General features: G+C 42.0%; 1 protein-coding gene across 1 annotated transcript in view; it reads left to right on the top strand.

Moving 5' to 3' along the window:
- Window positions 1-2,154: 2,154 nt before the first annotated feature.
- Window positions 2,155-24,086, top strand: part of fgf11b (fibroblast growth factor 11b) — a gene marked incomplete at both ends in the record, with an annotated part of 40,691 nt that continues 18,759 nt past the window's right edge. Inside the window, 2 exons of the mRNA XM_084075163.1 lie at window positions 2,155-2,344; window positions 18,415-18,525. Of these exons, the coding sequence (XP_083931289.1) occupies window positions 2,155-2,344; window positions 18,415-18,525 (301 nt within the window). The remainder of the gene's footprint in view (window positions 2,345-18,414; window positions 18,526-24,086) is intronic.

The following is a 24,086-nucleotide window of genomic DNA, read 5'->3' as shown; positions in this document are numbered from 1 at the left end:
AGTTCAATACAAACACCATTTAGAAACTAATAAAAACAAACAAGCTGGATTGATATGTAATTGTTTCAGACAAATTATATAATTTTCCTTTGGATAGACCTATCTCTTCCTGCATCTCTATGAGTTGAACTTGAGAACTGGACAACCTGGCATTCCATTCCTATTTTTATTAAATAAATGCGTCACCAAATTACGTGGCTATATCACAGTCACGATTGTAAGGGGTTGGACTCCAGATCAAGCCTAGAGGTAGTCATGTGAACTGAAAACCTATGTGAAGGGCTGTGATTAAATGTGTGAAGTGATATCAAAGAAAACGTGAGTTGTTTTTGTAAAGCATCGTTAAATTTTTTATTTCAGAACTAAAATGTTTTTTTTTCTCAAATATAGTTTTTGTTATTACATTAGTTTTAACCTTGGGCAATGTGGGGGTGGCTCATTTTGTAGCTCATGTTTCTGTCAGAGTTAGTGTAGCCTGTGTCTGTGACGTTAGACACTGGAGCATCAGGAAAGACTGACAGAGCAAAATGTATAGAATAAAGAAACAAAATAAAATGCAGCATTAGTGATGATACTGTACACGTGTGAAAACTCCTGGGTACAGACACAATTACATAAAACATTTTCAATTCTCTACCATGGTACAAAAGGTAGGTGTGTGTGTGTGTGTGTGTGTGTGTGTGTGTGTGTGTGTGTGTGTGTGTGTGTGTGTGTGTGTGTGTGTGTGTGTGTGTGTGTGTGTGTGTGTGTGCGTGTGTGCGTGTATATGTGTGTGTGTGTGTGTGTGTGTGTGTGTGTGTGTGTGTGTGTGTGTGTGTGTGTGTGCCAGCGAAATACCCAACAGTCTTGCTGTTCCTCCTGAAGAGACAGAGAACTGTCACAATCTGCACCTTAAGCACTCTTCTCTCTCTCACTTTCTCTCTTCTCTCACTCCCCCCCCCCCCCCCCTCGCCCGTTGTGCTATCTCTCTGCTTCAGCAGGGCAGTCAGATGGATGGGTGAATGTACAACACAGAAATTGTAGCTTCTCTGAGCGTTAATTCGGAGAAGTGGCTGCTGCCTGTACACCCCCCCCCCCCCCCTTGTTTCCAGTCAAGCTCAATTCCCTCACATCACCGCCTCTCCTTCCCTCCCCCTACCCTCACTCTCACTCTCTCTCTATCCCTTTTCTCTCTCTCTCTCTCTCTCTTTCATGAATGTCACCCCTACTGATGGTGGCTGCTGGAATTCGCGCACACATATTCTCACACTCACTCGCTGACTTTGGATGGGAGGAGGGAGGGAGGGAAGGAGGGAGGGAGGGAGGGAGGGAGGGGGTGGGTTGGTGAGGGCTGTGGGATAGAGAGCATGCCATCGGAGGTAGAGGAGAGATCTCTCTGTCCATCCCTCTGCACTGTTCCTGTCTTCATTCCTGCAAGACCGTCTGCCGCGTGTGTGTCCGTGTCCCACGCGCAGTTCTACTACCTCTGGATCTAAATCTGCTGGATTACTGCTCAGAATCTCATTTTATTATTGTTCCCTGCATGCACATTTAAATGGGGGGCAAAGTTGGACCTCCGTGGACTACACAGACGGTGACAGCCAGCTTGGCTGCTCTCGCATTTTTATGCGTTTCATAGCATCACGATGATGGCACTTTTCATTGGACGAGGTGTTATTTTTATATGTAAAAGAGTATAATCTCTCTATTTAGGAATTTTGTTACTTTTGCAGTATTGTGAACTCGTTTTTTTTGTTAGGTATATTTTCAATGTGTGGACAAGATGAGCCGGGAAGCAGGTTAAAGTCCATACGTTCTTTTTTTAGTAGTAGTTAGTTACAGAATTATTATTTTTTACAGAAAATGTGACCACAGCACTCAGCACTTTTAACTGCGAGATCTTTTGATATTGGTGACACATTTTCCTTTCTTGTCAGAGTAGAGGTTTTTCATAGGATTGTAGGTGGACTCGCATTTTACACAATTGTCCCCTTGCCTCGGGAAGCTTGAAACTAAACTAGTATTTGTAGAGCCGCTTACCTCCCCAGCTCCCCCGGGGGGGGTCTCCTCCAGAACCCCTCATCCCACCTTGCTTGAAGAGAGTAACAACCCTACCAGAAGAGGGGTTGTTGAGAAAGAAGACACCCCCCTCCCAAAGGTGAGAGGGGGGGGAAGATGGCAGCTCTTGCCAGCTCTCTCATCAGACAGAAACGTGCTGTCAAGGACGACCAAGCCAACCGACCGGTAACAAACAAGCGCAAGCCCTGTCCTAAAAGCAACAAGTCCCTGTGTCAGAAACAGATCCTTGTTCTGATATCTAAAGTACGGCTATGTGGGGGTCGAAAACGGAACGAGAAAAGACCAGGTCAGTAGCAGCTATGGACCATTTACTCACTTTATAACCTGGACTTTACTTTCCGTTCCTTTTCTATGGGGATTTCTGTCACCAGACATGATGATCTGGATTTCATGGAATTTATTCACGATAAATGATATGTGGTTTGTAAATGTATATATACAGTATAAACAATAGATAGATAGATAGATAGATTTGCAACTTTTTGAATACACTTACAAATTAACCAAATCATTCCAGGAATAAACTTTAGATATTCAACTATTGAAAAAACAGCTATTACAGTTTAATGTTTTGATCATACTGTGTGTGTGTGTGTGTGTGTGTGTGTGTGTGTGTGTGTGTGTGTGTGTGTGTGTGTGTGTGTGTGTGTGTGTGTGTGTGTGTGTGTGTGTGTGTGCGCCAATGTAATCCAGCTGCTTTTTAGGCAGGACCAGGAGATTCCCAAGCTTGGAAGCCAAAGTAATATGCCTGAATAACTAAACTGCCTACCAAGCAGAGTCTGTTTTGCAAAGTTGTATGTCTGTAGCAGCCTGAAGGCTAGACAAGCTAACAGCACCACTTGGGTTGACAGCTATGCTGAGGAACAGCGCTAGAGAACCTGTGCCTTGCCTTGCTAGTTCAATCCTGATAGACACGTTCACTTGTTTTGTGTGGAGTGTTAATTATGCGTCGTTGCTCTTGGTGGAGGACAGTCATACCATAACACGGTGTATGATGCACTTCTCGTGCATTTGTGTTCCCGGTGGATGAAATGTGTTCCCGGTGGATGAAACCTATTCCTAACCGTTTGAGTGACCCCCATGACCTTTCCTCTAGCACCACCCTCAGGCCAAAATATTAAGTCTGCACAAAATGTTATAATGAATTGTGTGCAATGTGAACTCAAACTCAGGATCTTGTGGCTCATGTAGTGCTTAGTGCACTAACTATGCAAACAGGCACCCCATGTACTATCCTAGTATCCAAGTTTCTTTGAAGCACTGCATTGTTTTTCTTTGCACTCCCATGTAACCATTTACTCTGATCTTGCACTTTGTAAGTCGCTCTGTATAAAATTGTCTGCTAAATTATGCCTAAATAGTAAATTGACTCACTCACCAGGGCTTGAGGTGCTGCAGCACTATTCTCTCAAAGATCTTTATGACGTGTGACGTTTAAGCAACTGGCCTGTATCGTTATTGAGAACGTTGGGTCATCCCTTCTAGGGCACCCCCCCACCCTGATAAGCATGCACTTGGAATAGGAGTTGTTTGACTCGGTTCCACGATAAATTGTGAAAATATCAGATCTACAAGCTCACAACGCCTCGCATTTCAAAATGTTTGCCTCTTTCTTATATTATTTGACCAACGTTTGACCATTTTTATACTATAGTTTGTTGATTACTTTTGATGCAGTGATTATCTTTTACTCTTTTTTCGTTTCATTCTTTCTTATTTATTCTTTTAGGTATCAAAAAGGTCTTAAAAGTCCTTAAATTGTCACTTCACTGTCATGTGATGGGTCTGTGATACACCCCCCTCCCCCACCCCCGAATCATGTGGGGACCTCCCTAGGAGTCCCGACCCACAGGTTGAGAACCACTGTTGGGGGGGCACCAAATGTGGCCTCAGGGAGAGGTTGAAAAGGTGCTGGAATGCAGCTGCCCGCGTGCACCCTGAGCACCTTGGGGTTGGTGTTGTCTTGTCCTCTGGCCTTGTTCACGCTAACCTTTAAGAGCTGCCTTTCACCTGGCTCATATTAGATGGCTCATTATATTGCTCATAGATGGTCATCCCGCTGCCACACACTTGTACATGAGAGCTCAAAGACATCTATGAACAAAAGTCGACCTAAAAGACCTACAGTAACTGAAATTGGTGTGTAAATATGAAATATTGCATAATATCAAGTTAGGGTTATCAATGTGTCATAAATAAATATAAATATAAATACAACGCATGGATTATTTTTTCCAAGGTAGTCCAATTTCAATGTACACTGAGCTAAGAAAGCATGAAAATCCAAACTTTGAAGCCTGATATCTCAGACCTTCAATCTTCAGGAAAACCATACTTCTGCTGTATCGTTCCAAAAGTGTCGGGTCAATAAGTGTGATATCAAACCCTGTAGCTCTGATCCACTACTTTCATTTGAAATGAAAATAAATAAATACAAATAAAATAAATATCAATGACAACATTCAATCACAATTATGGCACTTTATTTGATTTCACTCGCTTTTGCTGTCATTTACAATGTGTTAATCCTCAGTCAATATTTATGCAACCCCCCACAACACAGGGTTAAACACACACACAATAATAATAATTTAAAATGTTCTTTTTTTTTTGTTAGTAATTTCACTAGTGCGAGTGTGGCTCTAAGGATGGCAATGTAGGTCGGTTCAAACCAAACCGGTCCTGTTGGATGTATGAAGCAACACATCCTCTAGGGGCTGCTAACAGGGCTTTTAGTTGTTGCTTATTTATTACTTGTGCATATTATGAGAAATTAAAACATTATGGCACACTTTGATTTATTTCATCATTTTATTCTAAAATATTCTACAGCTACTGTATTTGCTTTATGATGATTAACCTTACCAATATTGAGCTAATTCAATCTATTACTCAGATAGAGTTGTCTGCTACCAAAGGTGACATTGTTAAAGCAGCAAACCATAACTTTGTTTGTGTGTGAAACATTATTTAAAAAAATCTATTAATGAGAAGTCCCACATGGATGCTGTCAGGTTGCTAGAGCCTATCATAGTGGAAGCTGGACACATACCAGTAACAGATTATGTAAGTGTAATGGCCTTAAACGAAGAAACTGGAACAAAATAAATAAATAGCAGCAGTGCAGTGTTCAGTATTCTTAAGGTGCAGTTCACTAGGCCAGTTCGTGCCGCAAGGAAAGGTAAAAACCATGTAGTGTTGCACAGGTAAAACCGCATCAGGTAATGAAAAGTATTCCTCCTGTGGGCCACGACTACCTCCTATGTTGATACATACAATACAACTGACACAACTGCAGTGGTTCCATGTGGTCTCCCTGCTCTTCTATTTAGATATTTAGATCTAGCTCGGTCAGGTAGAACGATTACTGGTTGACAAGAGTTATTGCATAAAACTCAAAAGGAAACAACTCGCCTTCCCATCCATGCTCTCTGCTATATCTTAACATAAAATACTTTTTATAGGACTAGGGCGCAAATCCCGGCTATGACATGAAAGTTATGGGCTGCAGCTTTAAACGGAAACATCACAATTTTCAGCATTACCCATTTGTTGTTGGGCTAATGTTCTATTCACGGCCACGAAACTGAGCCATTTTCTGTCTCGGATTGAAGTTGGTCACTCGGACGGTTCTAGAGATATGTGAACTACAGACACACGCACACACTCACACACAGACGGACAAAGATTTTGCGCATTTATAATAGGAGAATTTTGATTATTGTTATGACTATGATTATGATTATTCCTTCGCAATGTTTCAAAACCATCCCAGATAGGAACTTCATCATATTCATACAGTGTGTCATGCTTTCAATCAATACTGCATTTTCACAAAATGGTGAAGAAATGAAAGCAAAGCACACCACCCTAGAGTCACCTCCTCACCTACTGTATCTATAGGTAACATAACTATTGGCTAAATGAAACTTGACATGTGTTGATCTCCAAAATAGTTGTTTAAAAGTTGTGTCAGCTGTTCTGATGTTGTGTTAAAGACTCGATGGCGGAGTACAAACGTTTGATGTAATAAGTCACACCTCCTTCATTTTGACCTTTGAATGACATGCTTTTGGTGTTTGTAAGAATGTGTAGAGATAAGTCAATACTCATGTATTGAAACTGTGTGAGTGTTTGGGTGCGTGCGAGCGTGCGTGTGTGCGTGCATGCATGCCTGCAGAGCCCCTGTCAAACTGAGCCAGCCTTCCTCATCATTATCTACCTCTTCCTCATCCTCTTCCAGTCTACATTCCTCTTCCTCTTCCCCTGTGTGGTCCTTTTTAAGATGGCTGCCTGGTTTCCCTGATAAAAGCACTCTGTCTCTATCAGTAATCTGCAGTGCCTCCCCCTTTTGAGATCAATTCAGCTCATTAATGTATACTGATTAATCAATAATCACCCTCTTAGATTGTTCAAGGTGGAAGCTGACTTGAAAGGTGTAGGATATTGAACAGTGACCCTTGCTTGCCTCTGTGTATCTCATTCACTACCGCTCTCTAATAACAAAGAACAGCTTCACCCACACATTATTATCATTATACTACAACAGGCATGCAATCATAAAAACACACATTTGACAGGTAATAACACTACAGACTGGTGTCCACTCGACGGCTTCTGTAACCGCAGAACATTTTGAATCAAATGAAATGACGGCACTTGCTGCAGGGTATTTCATCCGTTCGCATATTGACAGGAGACGGTGAAGTCCCAGACATCTTCTGGCATGGAGTGGGCTGTAGCATGGTGTAGGAGTAAGAATCCCACGGGCCGATCGACTGTTGGGTCACAAATCTGGGGCCCCTTTTGGCAAGCAGCAGACAGGGTTACAAGGAGACATCCAGTAGAGGATAGCATTAAGCTGACCGCAAGAGATCAGGGCCACAAACTCGCTTACTCGACAACACCTGATCAGACAATGCAGTGTTAGGTAGCTTCTCATCCGAACTTTACTGACAGCGACAGGGGTCAGACCGAAAGAGGGAGAGAGAGGGGGTGGGGGGGCTAGTAAGCAGAGGCAAAAAGAGATAGCCTTAAAGATATTAAAGATGTAAGAAGAAAGTGTGTCAGAAGCCAGGGGTGGATGGGGAAGATGCGGGTGGAGATAGATAAAGAAGTAATCAAAAATGGAGTAACTGAGGAGGGGTGAGATAGGTGTGCAGATAAAAAGGGAAGGTGGACAGGGAGTGAAACAAACTGTGAATCAGACTGTTTGAGACATAGCATGCGGGGGGAAGAAGATGAGATAGGAAGATAGGAATTCCCCTCAGACTTAAATGTTTTCCTTGTAATTGTAGAAAGATATTTGACCTATAAACTATTAAAGTAGCGTGATATTTTATTGCTTATACCGGTTTAAAGCAATGCCTGATGACACAATCCATGTTTGATGCATTAGCTGGATGTCTGCACTGATTGACATTCTTTTTTCACCATGGTACCTTGAGCCAACATTTATACTACTGTACTGCAAAACAAACCTGATTTGTAAAGTTTCTAATGGTGGCTTCAGTATCACTGATGCAAACATTTAATTAAATGATCAAATTCAAAAGGCTGGGTACAACCCGTGAACAGTGTGGGGTTAGAAGAAAACCAACTCTCTCTCTCTGTTGAACAGCTGGATCACTGGAAATGGATCGTATAGCTTGTTATTGCTCAGATGTCATGTTGTACTTGATGCTGTCGTTATTGCTACACTAATCAATCTTTATCTCAGATTTATCTTAAGGCTGGGAGGCAGAGATTATGTTTTCACCCTGACCCTGTCTATGTGCCCTTGTGTGTGTCCATGTGCGCAAAGGGCAGAAAGTATGCATTAGGAAAATCCTTTTGTTTTCTCTTGCCCTAAAGATAACAAATGACAGAATGCCACCTTAGCCTCGCACACATGGCTGCTAAATTGAATCTGTGGATACTTTGATTAAACCTGACAAGGACAGATTGACTTTAACCTCTACCAAGAGAAAGACAGAGTGAAGATAGAGGACACCCTCAGAGATAATGATAATAATGGGGGATAGTGAGAGATAGAGAGAGTGAGGACTTGTAGGTTTGTAGCCTGGCATCAATACCATCATTTTCAGGTTTCTGATCCGGTCGGAGCGGAAATAACTTTACGTCATCAGGCGGCCGGAACCCACGACCGGAACCTCCAGTGCTGTGCACCTCCAAAATGATTCCCCTAGTTTAAATATGGTTTTGTTTCGTTTTTTTTGGTATAATAATCGTTTGGTATTCTAACTTGTGAGACTAAACTAATTGCACATTATTTGGGGATCAAAAACAATGCGCCGCCAACCCACCACCGGAACACGATTTTTCCTTTTTTCTAAACCGGATCAGACGGGCCAGTTTGGAACGAATACCAGGCTTTCCTCCACGGTGGAAAGTCTGGAGATGTAAGGTTAGTAGGTTTGGGGTAAGAACATGAATAGAGACATAACTGTTCTTAACCACTTTCAACCTGGATACCCTATTTTGGGCATGTCAATATAGGTTAAAAAGAATATCAAAATGTACAGAAATAGTGAAAATAGCAGATCTACAAGATCACAACGCATAGCAGTGTGAGCTTGAAGTTTGGCTATTTTCACTGTTCATCCTAAAACAAAGTATAAAGGGCGAGGACCACAAAGAGGTCTTAAAATGCATATGCATGTCCATATGCTAATTCTATTCATCTGTGTTACTGTGACCTATACAAAGGATGTTTGAAAAATGTAAAGTAAGCTCTTCTCTCAAAGTTTAATTTTTACAATATGGTACAGTTGCACGGTGTGTGCAAATCTATGTGACACGATCATTTAATAGATCATATGAATACCTGTGTACGGGCCTATTCCCAGGTGGGTAAAATGTGATTATGAACCTTGGTTCTATACAATGTCTGCTATAATTGTACTGTATAATAAAAAGGTTATTTCATATAATTGACTTTTATTCCAATTAATATATTTTGCGTACTTCAATTTGCAAAGTCAAACATGCGTTTCAGAATTCCGCGCAGGGTCAATGTCAAAGGTCAAGGTAATTGTTCCTCTAAAAACAAAATTACTCTGATTGCTCTGATTTGAATGAAACTTCATAGGTTCAGTGCCAACATACCATGAACGGATTTGTAATTTGTCAATGTTGCCGTAGTTTATCCACCTGTGTACAGTGTTCGTATTTAATTAACTGACATGCACTGCTTCTTGTTACCAGTTATGCTGATGTATGTGTTTCTATAGGTATATTATTTGTGTATTACAACATGTGTGCATTTTTATGCTTTGCAATTGTGACAATGATTTCCATATGCATAAGTGCGTGTGGACGTGTATGCATTTGTGGGCAATGTGTGCACATAATATGTGCATGGGTGAGTGTGCATCTGAATGTGTGTTTGTATTTGTTTGAAGCTGTCTGTCAACTAAGCACAGAAGCGTAGATATTGAGTGTGTTTGTCTGAGGCTTGACAATTAGCTGTGTATGAAGACAGTAGAGACCAGTGTAATTACAAATATGTTTATGTCAATTTATGGCATGGTGCCAAGTTCTTACAGCAGTTCCCCTCATGAAGGACGTGGGCCAGTTACAACTCGACAAGTTACATTTCACATTTCACATTACAGCCTTACAAGTACAAGTTTACATTGTTGTGTTGGTTGCTATTTACGCCTGAATTGGTGACCTACCACTTTCTTTTGTTTCATGTATGTTGGGTAAACAGGCTGGTTTAAATTTTACATGCACTGTAGCAGATCAATCTTGACGATGAAAGCAGCAGCCGGTGGGGTCAATTGTGTAACTAGTTCACCAATTATGGTGTAACACTGGCACTAGTTGTCCACCACTTTGCTTTGTTGATATTATGACAATCTTTCTTTGTTATTAAAAATCTAACAAAAAATCACTGCATGAAATAAAAGTTTCATACAGTTTCATGACTTTCAAACAAGTGAAAAGAGAGTTCACTTGTTTTATGGTCCAGTGTTTTATTGTCATCTGGGACATTCATAAACATGCATTATTTTGTGCTATTATAGCACTACTATATTAAGGTAAAGTTAGTCTTTGCATTGTACACTTTAGTTACATAGCCTACATTTAATTCCTTTTAACTATTCATTTGGATGATTATTTTACTACACCTTTAGTTTGTGTTACTTATTTCATAGACAGATTGCTGGTTGACATGCTTTGGTTGCATGCTCTTACTACTTTATTAGTAAATAACACACACACACACACACACACACACACACACACACACACACACACACACACACACACACACACACACACACACACACACACACACACACACACACACACACACACACACACACACACACACACACACACACACACACACACACACAGATGGAGGGAGGGAGGTAAGGCATGCCTCCCATCAGAGATTTGCGCTCTACTGAGTGTGCCTTTCTAGTTAATATAGATTTTCTGTCACCTAAGCTTTATCTCAATAAGGGTTTGATTGAAATGTGCACAAGAATCCCTCCACCAATACTATCCCAATTCACGAATCCCTACTGCAGCATTGCTAGTGGCAGAAAAACACTTCCTCTGAGGAGCATGTAATGACTCAAAGTGTTTCAACATCAATCAGATCAAGTTCAAGTTCTGAAGATTAGTTGTGCATCATTAATCATGCAGCTTAGATTAGTTGTTTGTTTACTAATTACTACAGTATGTGATCGTCACGCAATGAAGTCGGGGTCTAGACCTGAGTGGGCATGCAGGAGACTTTGTTCTTTTCACAGATTCACAGGCCTATTTCTGCATTAACTGAAGGGTTCATGGGAAAGACAATGGGTGTGCTGTTTCATCAGGATCATACAAAGTGTGTGTGTATGTATGTGAGTGAGTGAGTGAGTGAGTGAGTGAGTGAGTGAGTGAGTGAGTGAGTGAGTGAGTGAGTGAGTGAATGAGTTGAGAGTCGTGAATGAGTGAGTGAGTGAGTGAGTTGAGAGTTGAGAGTTGAGAGTCGAGAGTCGTGAGTGAGTGAGTGAGTGAGTGAGTGAGTGAGTGAGTGAGTGAGTGAGTGAGTGAGTGAGTGAGTGAGTGAGTGAGTGAGTGAGTGAGTGAGTGAGCGAGCGAGCGCGAGAGAGAGAGATGCATGCATACAGTAGCACCCCCGCTGAACTGCATTCATTGTACTTAGTCGTACGATGGTGTCCCCGGCTGAAAAAAGCCCACAGCATGGATGAATTGGGCATAAGTCTTCTTTAGTGTCCTACTTCTTGTATTGCCATGTCACTGTAAACCAAGTAATAAGCATGGAAGGAAGCAAAGACATCACATCAATAACACGTTTGGGAAAGCGGTACAAAGCTGTGCGTCATGATGAATCTCCTACACTCTGCAGGATGGCTCTGTTCAAAAATGTCACGGGTGGTGTATCTGTCCAAATGTCAATGGAGCACATATTAAATGTGTGAATATTTAATGTGTGACAGGGAACCAGCGTGCTGTCCTATTTCACATGGCGTGTGTTTGACACGTCCTTGTCAGCAGTGTTAATTGGCAGTAATAACTCTGGCTCGTCTATGTGGTCTGCTGTGGGTATCATGTGGAGCTGTCTGAGACAGAGAGGCCCTTAATTGAAATTAAGAAGGTGTTGTTTAATCTGCGAATGAGGAGGTCATACAAAGCCTCAATTATGCTTATGCCACTTCCTCTCCTCTCCTCTCCTCATGTTCTGCAGTTTCCATGCTTACTGATACATCCTCATTTGCAACCTACCCTTTCCTGTCTCCTTCCCTGACCTCTCCTCTATCTCTTTCATTCTCCTTTTCTCTCTCTCTTGCCTCCATCCTTTTTACCCCACAACTTCTGGACGTCGTTTATATTTATTTCATTCCTCCTCAGCCATGCCCCAATATTGTTAACTGGCTTTAATGATTAGCCCCCCACCCCCACCCCTTTATAGCTTTTCATAAGGTTGATAATTACTAGCAGTACTCCAGAGCGTATGGCCCAGTTTTGAGAGGAAAAAAGAGAAAGAACCCTGTTCTCATTTTATTAGAAGCGGAATCAAACACTACACTGGAGACAGAATGCTTTCTCTCTCGCGCACGCACACACACGTGTGCGCGCGCACACACACACACGTATGCGCGGCGCACACACACACACACACACACACACACACACACACACACACACACACACACACACACACACACACACACACACACACACACACACACACACACACACAGAGAAAGAATCTTGCAAACTGGTGGAAAATAGAGGGTAGAGAGGAGTTGAAAGGGAGAGTGATGTTGAAGGGAGGGGAGAGAGACAGGGAGTCCTTAAAAATAAAAGCAGAGGAAAACCCCTGTAGTTTGGTCTGGCTTCAGTCAGAGCAATATGAGAAATGCCCTTGGCTGCTCAGTCAAGCAAACCCCCCCAGTAATTACCTCCAACCTAATCAAGAGGACCTCGGCTAGAGGGGGAACGGCAACGCACAGAACAGCTCACATTGAGCTAAAGACTAACAAATCATGCCAGATACAAATACATTAGCATAACGATAAGCAACGTCGAGCTGGGTATACACCACAGAGATTACAGATAAACCTCTACCACTGCTTGGTTTGCAGAGCAATTAAATTGCTACAAGGGATTTTTAAGTGTCCGTGTGTGTGTGTGTGTGTGTGTGTGTGTGTGTGTGTGTGTGTGTGTGTGTGTGTGTGTGTGTGTGTGTGTGTGTGTGTGTGTGTGTGTGTGTGTGTGAACTGCATTCACTGAGATCATATAATTCACTGGTTCTCAACCTTTTTAATTTCAAGGATAGGTGATATGTGTTACGCCACGGGCCCCCATCTGATACGTTTTCTCTCCTTTTTTATCTCTGGGACCTCCATCCTGCATGGTAAAATCCTCAGCGTTAAATTAACGCTGAGGATTTCACCGTATAGATTGGGGTATCAAAGTATCAAAATGGGTGTCCTCTGTGTTATCCTCAGTGTTAAATTAACACAGTGTACAAATGGGTCCCTACGTTGAGAGCCAGGGACATAACGGATATTATACAATAAGTGCACATTGTGTGTTTTTCTGAGGCTAAACCCCATATTCTTTCCCCAGATGCCTTTGATCACAGCGGACTCTAGTCCATTATGGCGCATTAGTGAAGTAGGAAATGAAATAGGATGTAAACAAACTCACTGCCCCCCGCATAAATCTTTACCCTTGCAAGATAAACACTAAACTACAGAATACACATTATTCACTACCATCCCATTCTAGCACTTATGAAACGTACTAATATTTATTTTCTAGTTTGTTTACCGTTGTACGTGAAGATTTTCTTGCAAATACTGTACATTTTCCCCTGAGTTCAGAGGGATTTGTAGCAGCATGTTTTTGACTAAGCCCAGGAGGTGAGGGATAGAGGTGTGACAATTTTGGGGGAATTTGATTCTAAGTTAGGTATAAGTCAGTTCGATCTAGTGTGGTTGCAGTAACAAAGGAACTTCAAATGATAATATCATTGCTATAATTATTATACACTCCATATTTGGGCGTAGCTGAATTGGGAGCTCCTTATATGGTTATGTTTTTCCCCCCTGATTGGCCAAGGTGTTAAAATAATGTCAAAGAAAAAAAAAAAAAGGACATGCAGTTATAATAGACTAGTCAATCAGAGGCTTAGCTGACTTTTTCTTTGGCAAAACCCAGACTTGTGATTCAGACCCTCCGTCACTGGAAATGATGACGTAAGACGCTGGACCTGACCAAGTGAGACTATTGCTTGAGCAGTGACTCAAATGCTTTCAGAGTACTATTGGCCAGTGACCAGCTTGTTAAACAGTAATTCAAACACCTGTGTGCTGACATAAATAACAGACAGGGAGGGATGCAGTCTGTCTGTCTCTTATATTTGATGCACACTCTAATGAACTGGATCAGCATGTTTCCTATGTCCCCTAACAACCAGGACAACAGCCGCCTAAACTGTTGGCAGCTGACTCACGAGACACCTAACGAATCGCATAACAGCATAACATTTGGTGCAAATGTCCCTTGGTTGATCCTAAGACATCCCATAAGGGGGGGGGTGGCCCAAAAAACCTGAAGTGAGGACTTGATAAAACAAAATGGCCCCTAAATTGTTGCCAGTTGACTCAAAGGACATCTGAAGAATCATAAGCACACAATTTGGCAAAGAATTGGTTACATAGTCACACACCGCAAAGTTGAGCATAGTTATTATGACATCAGCACAAACCACTTAATTCCCCTGACTAAAAGCCTAATTTATACTGTGTGTGAGCCAAGCCGTGGCTCATGGCTCACAGGCCTAAAAGTACAGACAGAACTATGAGCCATGATCCACGGCTTCACTCACACAGTAGATTAGGCGTAATTCCTCTCACACACACACACACACACACACACACACATGCCTGAGATGAAACTTCTATCGTGTCACCTTGTGTGACGTGACCACACATTATCACTTTTGTTCAATCATAGTGGGTCACATGGACTTTGGTGGCAGGCATGTTTCACAAACATCAGGGCATGCATTACACTGTTCCAATTGCATATGGCCCATTTGAATCACACAACTTGGTATAGACCTGGATATGTCATGAATCCCATCCTGTCTTTGGGCTTTGACCTCTGCTAACACAGATAATCGTCATGCTTCACCCCAGCTGTGTTACTATGTGTCAAAAAACTGTGTGTGTGTGTGTGTGTGTGTGTGTGTGTGTGTGTGTGTGTGTGTGTGTGTGTGTGTGTGTGTGTGTGTGTGTGTGTGTGTCCAACTGTATGTGGGTGTATCATATGTTTATGTGTCCATTTTGTCCTGTGATTATGATGAGCATAACCCAGTGACTCTGGTTACAGTGTGACAAGTCTCTTGCAACGTGTAGAATGTGTTTGTCCCTAATGCCACACTGCAACATCAGTCAGAGCAGCATAGCATAATGTGCGTCCCAGGCACAGAGAGACATAGTGTTGACAGAATACATGGGCGCACCGTAATGTAATACATTCATGTGATGTTGTGACCTTGAGCCGAGGGACACGGCAAGTCAGTGTTGTGTTTATGCACTATTTTGTCTGCTGTTTGGCACCTGACGTCGGGGGCCAACCAGTAAACATTTTGAACTAAGGTAAAATAAAAGATATTATTGTATATGGACAAGAGATTAGTAATAGCAATACTAACAGTAGACCTAATAGTAATACTAATAGTTACGGTAATTATAAAATGTATAGTATACTAATAGTGATAGTAATCATATTACTGCTCAAATGTAACTCATTGTTTCACATTACTGCTCATACTTCAGCCCATCCCTGTCGCTTGCCAGACCTTCTGTTTCATTATTCAGCCTATTATTAAGCCTAATATTAATCTTTAATGTTATGAGTCATATCAGAGACTTTAACCTTCTGATATGAGTTTAAGAGTCATTGGTGTGTTGGTGTAATATAAGTTGGGTCACACTAAGTGAAACATCACTTTTAGTGCCCCTGACGTCAAGCTTGGGATTGTCGCTTACCCCCCATACTGCGCAGGCTTTCTAATAAATGTAAGCCTACATGCACTGCTTTTATGCAGTTGTCACTCTTAATGACACAGTGTCATCTCACTCCTCTTCCCCATATCCTCCAATCCTTCCCTCTTTCTCTGTCTTTCGGCTTCTCACCTCTCTCTTGTGTCTGTGGGGGCAAGTAATGAACGGCTTCCCTGCTCTGATTGGGTGATGTATGATGTTATTAGGTAGGATGAAAGCACACATAACTCACAGGATATGAAACAGGGCTAAAGAGAGAAAGACAGCGCGAATAGAGAAAGAGGGATGGAGTGGGAAAGTGAAATGGAGGATGGAGGTGTTTGGCAAGCTGCATTAAAGGATGGAGACCAAGACAGAAGGAGAGTGTGTGTGTGTGTGTGTGTGTGTGTGTGTGTGTGTGTGTGTGTGTGTGTGTGGGGGGGGGTGAAAGAAGGGAGATGACGGGGCCGTTGTAGACGCAACTATGCTTGTAACTATATGGGAAGCTGTGGCAATTTTGCTGATAACTTGACCTTGGCACTCATCCTATGGGGAAATAATCCTTCACACCACATTCTCCCTGTCTGCCTCTCTGCCCCCCCCCCCCCCCTCTCTCTCTCTCTCTCAGTCAGTCGCTCAGTCACTCACCACTCACACTCCTCTTTGGCTCTATAGCATCAGTGTGAGATTGAAGACAAGCAGATTCCGCAGTGCCCTAGCTCGCTCTGTGCTTGCATGTGTGCGTGCATGCGTGCATGCGTGCCTGCGCGCGCATGCGTGTGCATATGCACGTGTGCGTGGGAGAGAGCAAGGGCATAGGTTGCATTTTATAGGGAGGGGAGTTCCCAAATGATCCTCAACCCTCCAGAGTCTCTTTCCATAAACTGTTCCTTCATCCATGTTTCATCCTCCTCATTAAAGCTGCATGGGAGTCCGCTGGGTCCAACTGGGCTGTTTTCTCTAAGTGAAAGTGACTGAGAAGCCAAGTTAAGAGGCAGGGTATCTGCAGAGTTTGCCTTGTCTTTGCCACTGAAGGTGCCTGACCTGGGGAGGAGAGACTCGGCCCAGGAGACAACTTACTGAACTTAAGATTGGCAGAACATCACGCAATTGAGGGCTGGGGAACCTGGGAACTGACCACAGAGCCACTATAGGATTCTGATTATGTTGCTTAAATGAGCACAAAAGTAGGCTACAGGGACAGGTCTCATGAATGAAACATTCAACCTTTCTATTCATCCTCCCTCTTCTCTTCTACTGCCCCGTTGCTTATGTATATTTCAGAAAGTTGGGGATAGACTAGAGCTCTCTAACTTGACTTCGTCCTCCAATGACCCAAACTGTTTGCTAAAAAATACCATTGTTTACAAGTGGGGTTGACATTAGGTATATGTTTGCTCAAGTTGAGCCAGTCAACTATATATACAGAGTAGATAATGGCGCCTGTACTGCATTCGTTGCTGTCGGGCAGAAACCAGCTAACTCCATTTGTTTTCCATGAATCAGTGCTATTGAACACCATTTACATCTGTGTGTTGTTAAAAAAAAACATTGAACCAATGAAAAGTATTAAAAAGCGCTTCTGACAAAACCAGCTAACTCCATTGGATCCTAAACTGTCTGCTAAACCAGCTGAATCAATGATGAACAAAACCTCCTAACTCCACTTTTTTTTTTCTGAAAAACTTACATTTAGGAGTTAGCTGATTTCTGCCCGACAGCAGAGATATGAATAGTGAGAATAGCAACTTACAGCCATACAAGCCATACAGATGAGAGCCTGATTTAAAAAAGACAATCATTGACCAAATCTGGCTATAAACTACAAAGGGAAGTGGATATTCAGCTGTCAGACTCCACAATCTACAACATTCGATAGATCAGGGCAATCACCTGGTTATTTTTTGTGCAAGCTGCCAGCAGGCCAAGGACCTCAATTCCTGTATATATATATATATATATTTTTTTGTCAACAGCAACTATATCTTTTGTGACTATATGAAAATATTTAATCATCGCATAGCATTTGCCCCCCCAGGCCATGGTATATGTGTCCAGGAAGGCTATGCACTGGAGCTAGTCAATGGGGCACAAGCTGTGCCTCCAGCTCATAAATGTACGGATAGTCATTCGCAGGATGCATTACTCATTCGCAGGAATGCATTACTCATTCGCAGGAATGCATTACTCATTTGCAGGAATGTATTACTCTGGCGCAAGCCAAGGCCAGATTGAAATACCAACTCTTTAAAGTTGCATTGTAGTTGTCATTTTGTTTGTTCTATTTTAAAGATCGCAATGTCCGTTTAGCGACAACCCTATAGGCTAAACCCTGCACTGCCTAATGATGTGAAACAAGTTTGACGCATTTTAAAACCTTTACCTTTACCAATGCCATCAGACAGCTGAATATCCGAAAATAAAATGATGCTGAATAACAGACAGCATATGACGATCAATATTGTAGAAGACATGCTAGTCTACTGTATGTGTTGACAAGTATTACTCTTTGTAATTTGCTATATCAACTCAAACCCAATCTGAGATTGAAACACAAGGACAGTCACAGCAGGTAAACTATAGTTGGCATTATATGAAGAGTGCTGTCAGCAAAAGTCCATAGCAGGAATGGCATTATAATTGCTGGCAATTGAACGCCAGGCCCCACATGGCTGTTATTCACTGTGGATCTTACCCACTTATACCAAACAAACACACATCCACAACTTTTACAGGTTTTGCAGGTCTGTGAATACCATAACAATACTTTTCTGAGCCTTTGTGCTCAGCACCTGTCTAATAAAGCACCGTTTTGCCCATTGCCCCACAGATCCGCAGCTGAAAGGTATTGTCACCAGGCTGTACAGTTCATATGGATACTACCTGCAGATGAAGCCAGATGGCACCATGGACGGCACAAAGGACGAAGGCAGCTCCTTCTGTAAGTGTGTGTGCTTCGAGTTGCTTGAGCTTATTTATATGAAAGCATACTGTCCATGTAGGCATCGCTGTACATATATTGCTCTACTGGTGCCATCTGCACAAGTAATAACTAATAAAAAAAATGTTTTGCACCCAGTGTTTCCCCTATAAACTATTAAGAGAGCGGGGGCTCTTTAATGGTCCAAAACATTATCGTTATCTATAAATGCACGGAATCTGTGTGTGTGTGTATGGCTGTTTCCCGCTAAATCACGCGTTAACTTGAGCACCGTCTGACGTGGTGTGTGCAACTTGGCGTGTGTATCACTGCACCTGCGAGTATGTTGTGTCTATAGGGAATTGGGTCTCTATCTGGGCGGCAGTGGCTCGGGACAGAAGCCACTTGGGTGTTGGAATGTTCCCTGTTCGGATTCCTGGCTCCCTCTTGGTTACTGTCAAAGTTTGAAGTCGTCAGTCGAAATGTTCTCAAGATACGTACAGTTGTACACACGGACATTACAGAGATTTCATGCATTCATAGTAGGATGAACATAAGAAAATATGAGTCGTCCAGCGACCTTTGAACTCATGAGACTCCTTCATAGTGCTGTCCTTAACCACTTACTTCATTGACTGGATTCCCCCAGGGGTCTTTACAACTCCTCTGCCTTTTTTCCCGCTACACCGAATATCTTTGCAGAAAATAGCAGATCGACAAGCTCACAATGTTGTGAGCTTGTAGATCTTCTATTTTTGCCAAATGCTTGCCACAGAATAGATACGCTATAGGGAATCTACATCATTGATTAGTAGCCCGTGAACTGTTCTCCGGCCCCAGCAAGTAAGGAAAAGATGAAATACTGTACAGTGTCCCTGATCTGCTAGAACAACCTTTTCTAAATGTAATTTTTCTAAATGTAAAAGCTGGTGTTTTTGTATTGTATAACTTATTCTTTGTGAAAAGTTTGTGTTAATGGCTAATGGCGTTAGAGGGTAAAGCTACCGCACACACGCACACACACACACGTGCGCACACACACACACACACACACACACACACACACACACACACACACACACACACACACACACACACACACACACACACACACACACACACACACACACACACACACACACACACACACACACACACACACACACACACACACGATGGAGGAATGGACCCTACAATGTGTAAGGAAGCTATCCACTTCCATTACATTGACAATGAGCCCCAACACATAATAGAATAACTGAAGAAAAACAATACTTGTAACGCATACCTCACAACAGATCCCTGCTGCTTAAGGTATGTCAGTCTTGTAAATTACATCATGTTCCAGAATCATCCACCCACTGTGCAAGATTCAAGTGTCCTCAGACAGCATCCTCAGATAACAAAGGACCACAATGTTATTTTTATGTCAATCCATAAAAAGAAGTTGAATATGATCAGTCATATTCAATGAAACGCACAACATGGCCACACCTTTAAACAACATTCTTATCATTAAACATGTTAACAAGAGGTAATAAAATGAATCATATTGACAGATCTATTGGGCTGACAATCTCCGACAGGAGATTCATGCATTTGCCTGTGCGCGTGTGCGTGTGTGCGTGCACGTGTCTGCAGCTCATTTGGCCTATACCATTGGTTCTCAAAGTGGGGTCCGGGGAGGGGGTTCCAGGGGGTCCCCAGCTAAATGATGGATAGGAACCAAATGGACCCTTATGGGGCTGTAACTCTGAGTGTACAAATGGAACATTGATTTCACAATATGAATTGGGGTCCCAGAGATAGAAATGCCATTAAATGGGGGTCCGTAGCCTAATGCATGTCAAACTGGGGGTTCTTTGATATTCAAATGGTAGAGAATCACTGCTAGAGAGCCGTAAAAATCTTCTCTTATGGGGAGTCCCTGGCTTATCTTTTCAAATGGGGGTCCGCGGGCTAATAAGTGTCAATTTGGGGGTCCTTGACATGAAAAAGTTTGAGAACCACTGGCCTATATCACTTGGCCGATCAGCTTCATATTTCTTGTGCACGCTCCCAGCTGGCCAAGGACCTCAATCCCGCCCCCCCCCCCCCCCAAAAAAAAATGTCAACGACAACAATGTCTGTTTTTGCAAATCACAGAGCAATTGTCCCTCCCGGCTATGGCATACGTGTCCCGCAAGGCTATCGACCAGAACTAGCCAAATGAGGCATCTGTCCATCTGTCTTTAAGGGATCTATACGACTATCTAGCCAATTACAATGCCCCGGGGGTGGGAGCTCGCTGTTGCTACCGCAGTGGTGGTCTGTGGGTTGAGGAGGTTAGAGGAGGAAGGTGAGGGGTAGTGGACGGTTATGCCCCATGGTCATAATTCAATCATGGCCTGTCAACCTGTCAAAAGGGGTCATAAATCACTCACTACCTGTCCATCAAATACACATTGCGCGTGCATGGACTCATTCACGCAGCCTATACAGTACATGTATTATACAGGCATATACTATTTTCAGTGGCAGGAGGAAGGAAGCATGTCTGATATGAATGAGAGATAGAGAGACATACAAAATGCAATATGAATGAAGATGCATGTGCATGCATGCATGCATGCCTGCGTGCATGTGTGCCTGTCTGCGTAAGAGAGAGAGGGTATTGTGCGAGGTATGTGTGTGGTGGTGGTGCTCTTTTATTTATTTTTTCCCATTTTACCAGTGGTGGAAAAAGTACTCAAATGTTTTACTTGAGTAAAATAATAATAATACTTCAATGTAGTACTCTGTTACAAGTAGGAGTCTGGAATTCAAAATTTACTTGAGTAAAAGTACAAAAGTATTGGTATCAAAATGTACATAAATGTACTTTTTTTTTTTTTTTTTTACTTTAAGTACATAAATCTACTTAAAGTAAAAGTACTAACATGTTTGAAAATAGCCGATCTACAAGCTCACAACACGTCGCATCGCGGCGCGTTGTGAGCTTGTAGATCGGCTATTTGTATTTTCAAATAGCGTCGGTATAAAATAGGGCTAAAGTGGTTAATGTATGTTTTAAAATGTAATAATTTATATCTGCAAAGTAGTAACTAAAGTTTTCAAATAATTGTAGTGGATTAAAAGTACAATATTTGCCTCTGAGATGTAGTAGAGTAGAAGAAAGGGTATAGACAATTGGAGATACCCCAGTAAATAGGCCTGTCAAAAAAAATCGATTCATGAATAAATCGCGATTCTTAATGCCACGATTTTAAAAATCGGACCCCCAAATTATTTTTTTTTACATTTTTTTTATAAGTTAGTACCTTTTTCACTGGCACTTTGTCTGAAATCAATGTCAGAAAGACTGACTGACATGATCTGGCTGCATTGAAGTGTATGATTCAACTTTTCATGGTTTATATTATATCAAAATGTTCTAGTATAATTAAAGCAAAGTGATTTGGGGTAGAAAATCGCAATAAATCGCAGAATCGAATATCAATAAATCGCAGAATCGAATATCAATTAATCGCAGAATCGCAATTTTAATCGAATCGAAACCCTAGAAAATCGCAATAAATCGCAGAATCGAATCGAATATCAATTAATCGCAGAATCGCAATTTTAATCGAATCGGCACCCTAGGAATCGATTTTGAATCGAATCGTGAGGTAAGTGAATCGTGACACCCCTACCAGTAAAGTAAAAGTACCTCAAAATTGTCCTTAAGTACAGTACTTGAGTAAATGTACTTGGTCACTTTACACCACTGCATTTTACACACCCATTTGGGTCCATTTGCTTACATTTGTATACTCTCAGAGTTACAAATGGATGGCTGAGGATTTTACTGGCGACTATGATAGAAAGATGTGAGCGGGACCAATTTAGCAACAGAAAGAGGACAGGCAAAATAGTGAACATAGTTGAACTCCTTAACCTCCTTGACAGTAGAACCCTCTGACCCCCAACCCCTCCCCTATACTTCATCTGTAAATATACCTTAAGATTCAACTGGGCTTTACTCCATTATGTTTTGTCAGTGGCGTGCGCAGACATTTTGAGGGGCAGGTGCTCAAGTAAATTATAGTTTTTTTTGTTGACTAGGTCTGCTCTTTTATCCCTCTACACCTATAAGCCCAAGCTTGTAGATCTACTACTTTTGGCTAAAGTTCTCCTCAGAAAAGGGATGCTAGGTTTCGAGTGGTTATGGTAAAAAGAAAAATCATATCACATAAAGAATTGGCGGACCCCCTGTAGTAACTCTGAGGACCCCCTAGGGGTCCCGGACCCCCTGTTGAAGACCCCTGGGCTGCTGTAAACTGGAGGGGGGAAAAAAAGTTTTTTTTTCTTTTTTTCAAAAGGGCACTTCTGGTCAAGAGGGCAAAGGGCAGACGCTCTAGCACCACCTTAGCCTGGTTCCAGACGAATCTGCCTTTGCAAAATTGCATGCACTTTAGCCCTCGGCAGATTAGGTCTGGCCCCCCTCCATAGAGATTTCAATTCTCTCCCTCCGCAGTTGTGCGGAACCAACCAGGGCCCAGCATCCAAATGTGGGCGGGCTTATCACCTTATTTGGAGCAATGACGTACAAGGAAGCACTGCTGTGATTGGTTCGTTCAAGGAAGCACTGCTCTGATTGGTTTAGGTCTAACTAATAGAGTCCGTTTGGATCTTTTTGTAACCGCCCCTTGGAAGAAAATCTACCGTTGATAGGGACCAGACTAATATCCACGCAGTGTGTCGTGTGATATTGTCTGGCTACGCGAGGCTAGCACCACCTAGAGTCTATCTGTGCACGTCCCTGTGTTTTGTATATGTATATGTTGTATTGTCTGTATTACATGTATTACTGATTAATTAAGTAAAAAGGACCGCAATGGAAACAAGCACCTGGGGTAATGTTAACACATTGCCTGCCAAGGACGTATATATGTCCTTTCAAATCCAACACTTGCCTGCCAAAGGCGTAATTACAGTATAAGTCCTTGAACACATTACCCGTCAAGATATTAAACATAGTTTTTTATCCCCTTGCCAGCGTTTATTACCTTAAATAGACAATCTTTGAAACGCTGTGGAAGCCACGTTGTGTACAGAAATGTAAAAAAAAAGTCTCCGTGGGTTGGGGGAGGGATCCGTGTATTCACTGGAACAATAACATTCCGCGATTGGCCATTTTGGAGCTATGGCCCGTTGAAAGCGGGTGGTTTTCATCACACAAAAAAATAATCTGAGTTAGAAGTGTTTTTCTAAAAATCCTATAGTTGGGGCGGACGGACGTCCGTTTTTTTGGAATGACATCACATCCCTGAGTGAGTCAAAATGTTACTTGAGTAAAAGTACAAAAGTTTTGGCATCAAAATATAATTAAAGTATCAAAAGTAAAAGTATAAAATGTTTCAAAATAGAAGATCTACAAGCTCGATGCGATGCGTTGTGAGCTTGTAGATCGGCTATTTTCAAATATCCTATGTATAAAATAGGGCTAAAGTGGATAATCATTTATATCTGCAAAGTAAAAGTACAATATTTGCCTCTGAGATGTAGTAGAGTAGAAGTAAAGGTACTGAAAACGAGAAATACTCTAGTAAAGTAAAAAAAAA

Source organism: Gymnoscopelus microlampas (assembly GCF_963454915.1).
Source record: "Gymnoscopelus microlampas genome assembly, chromosome: 12".
In the NCBI taxonomy this organism is placed as follows: Eukaryota; Metazoa; Chordata; class Actinopteri; order Myctophiformes; family Myctophidae; genus Gymnoscopelus; species Gymnoscopelus microlampas.
Note: the sequence above shows the minus strand (reverse complement) of the source record. Positions and strands in the feature narration are given on the sequence as shown.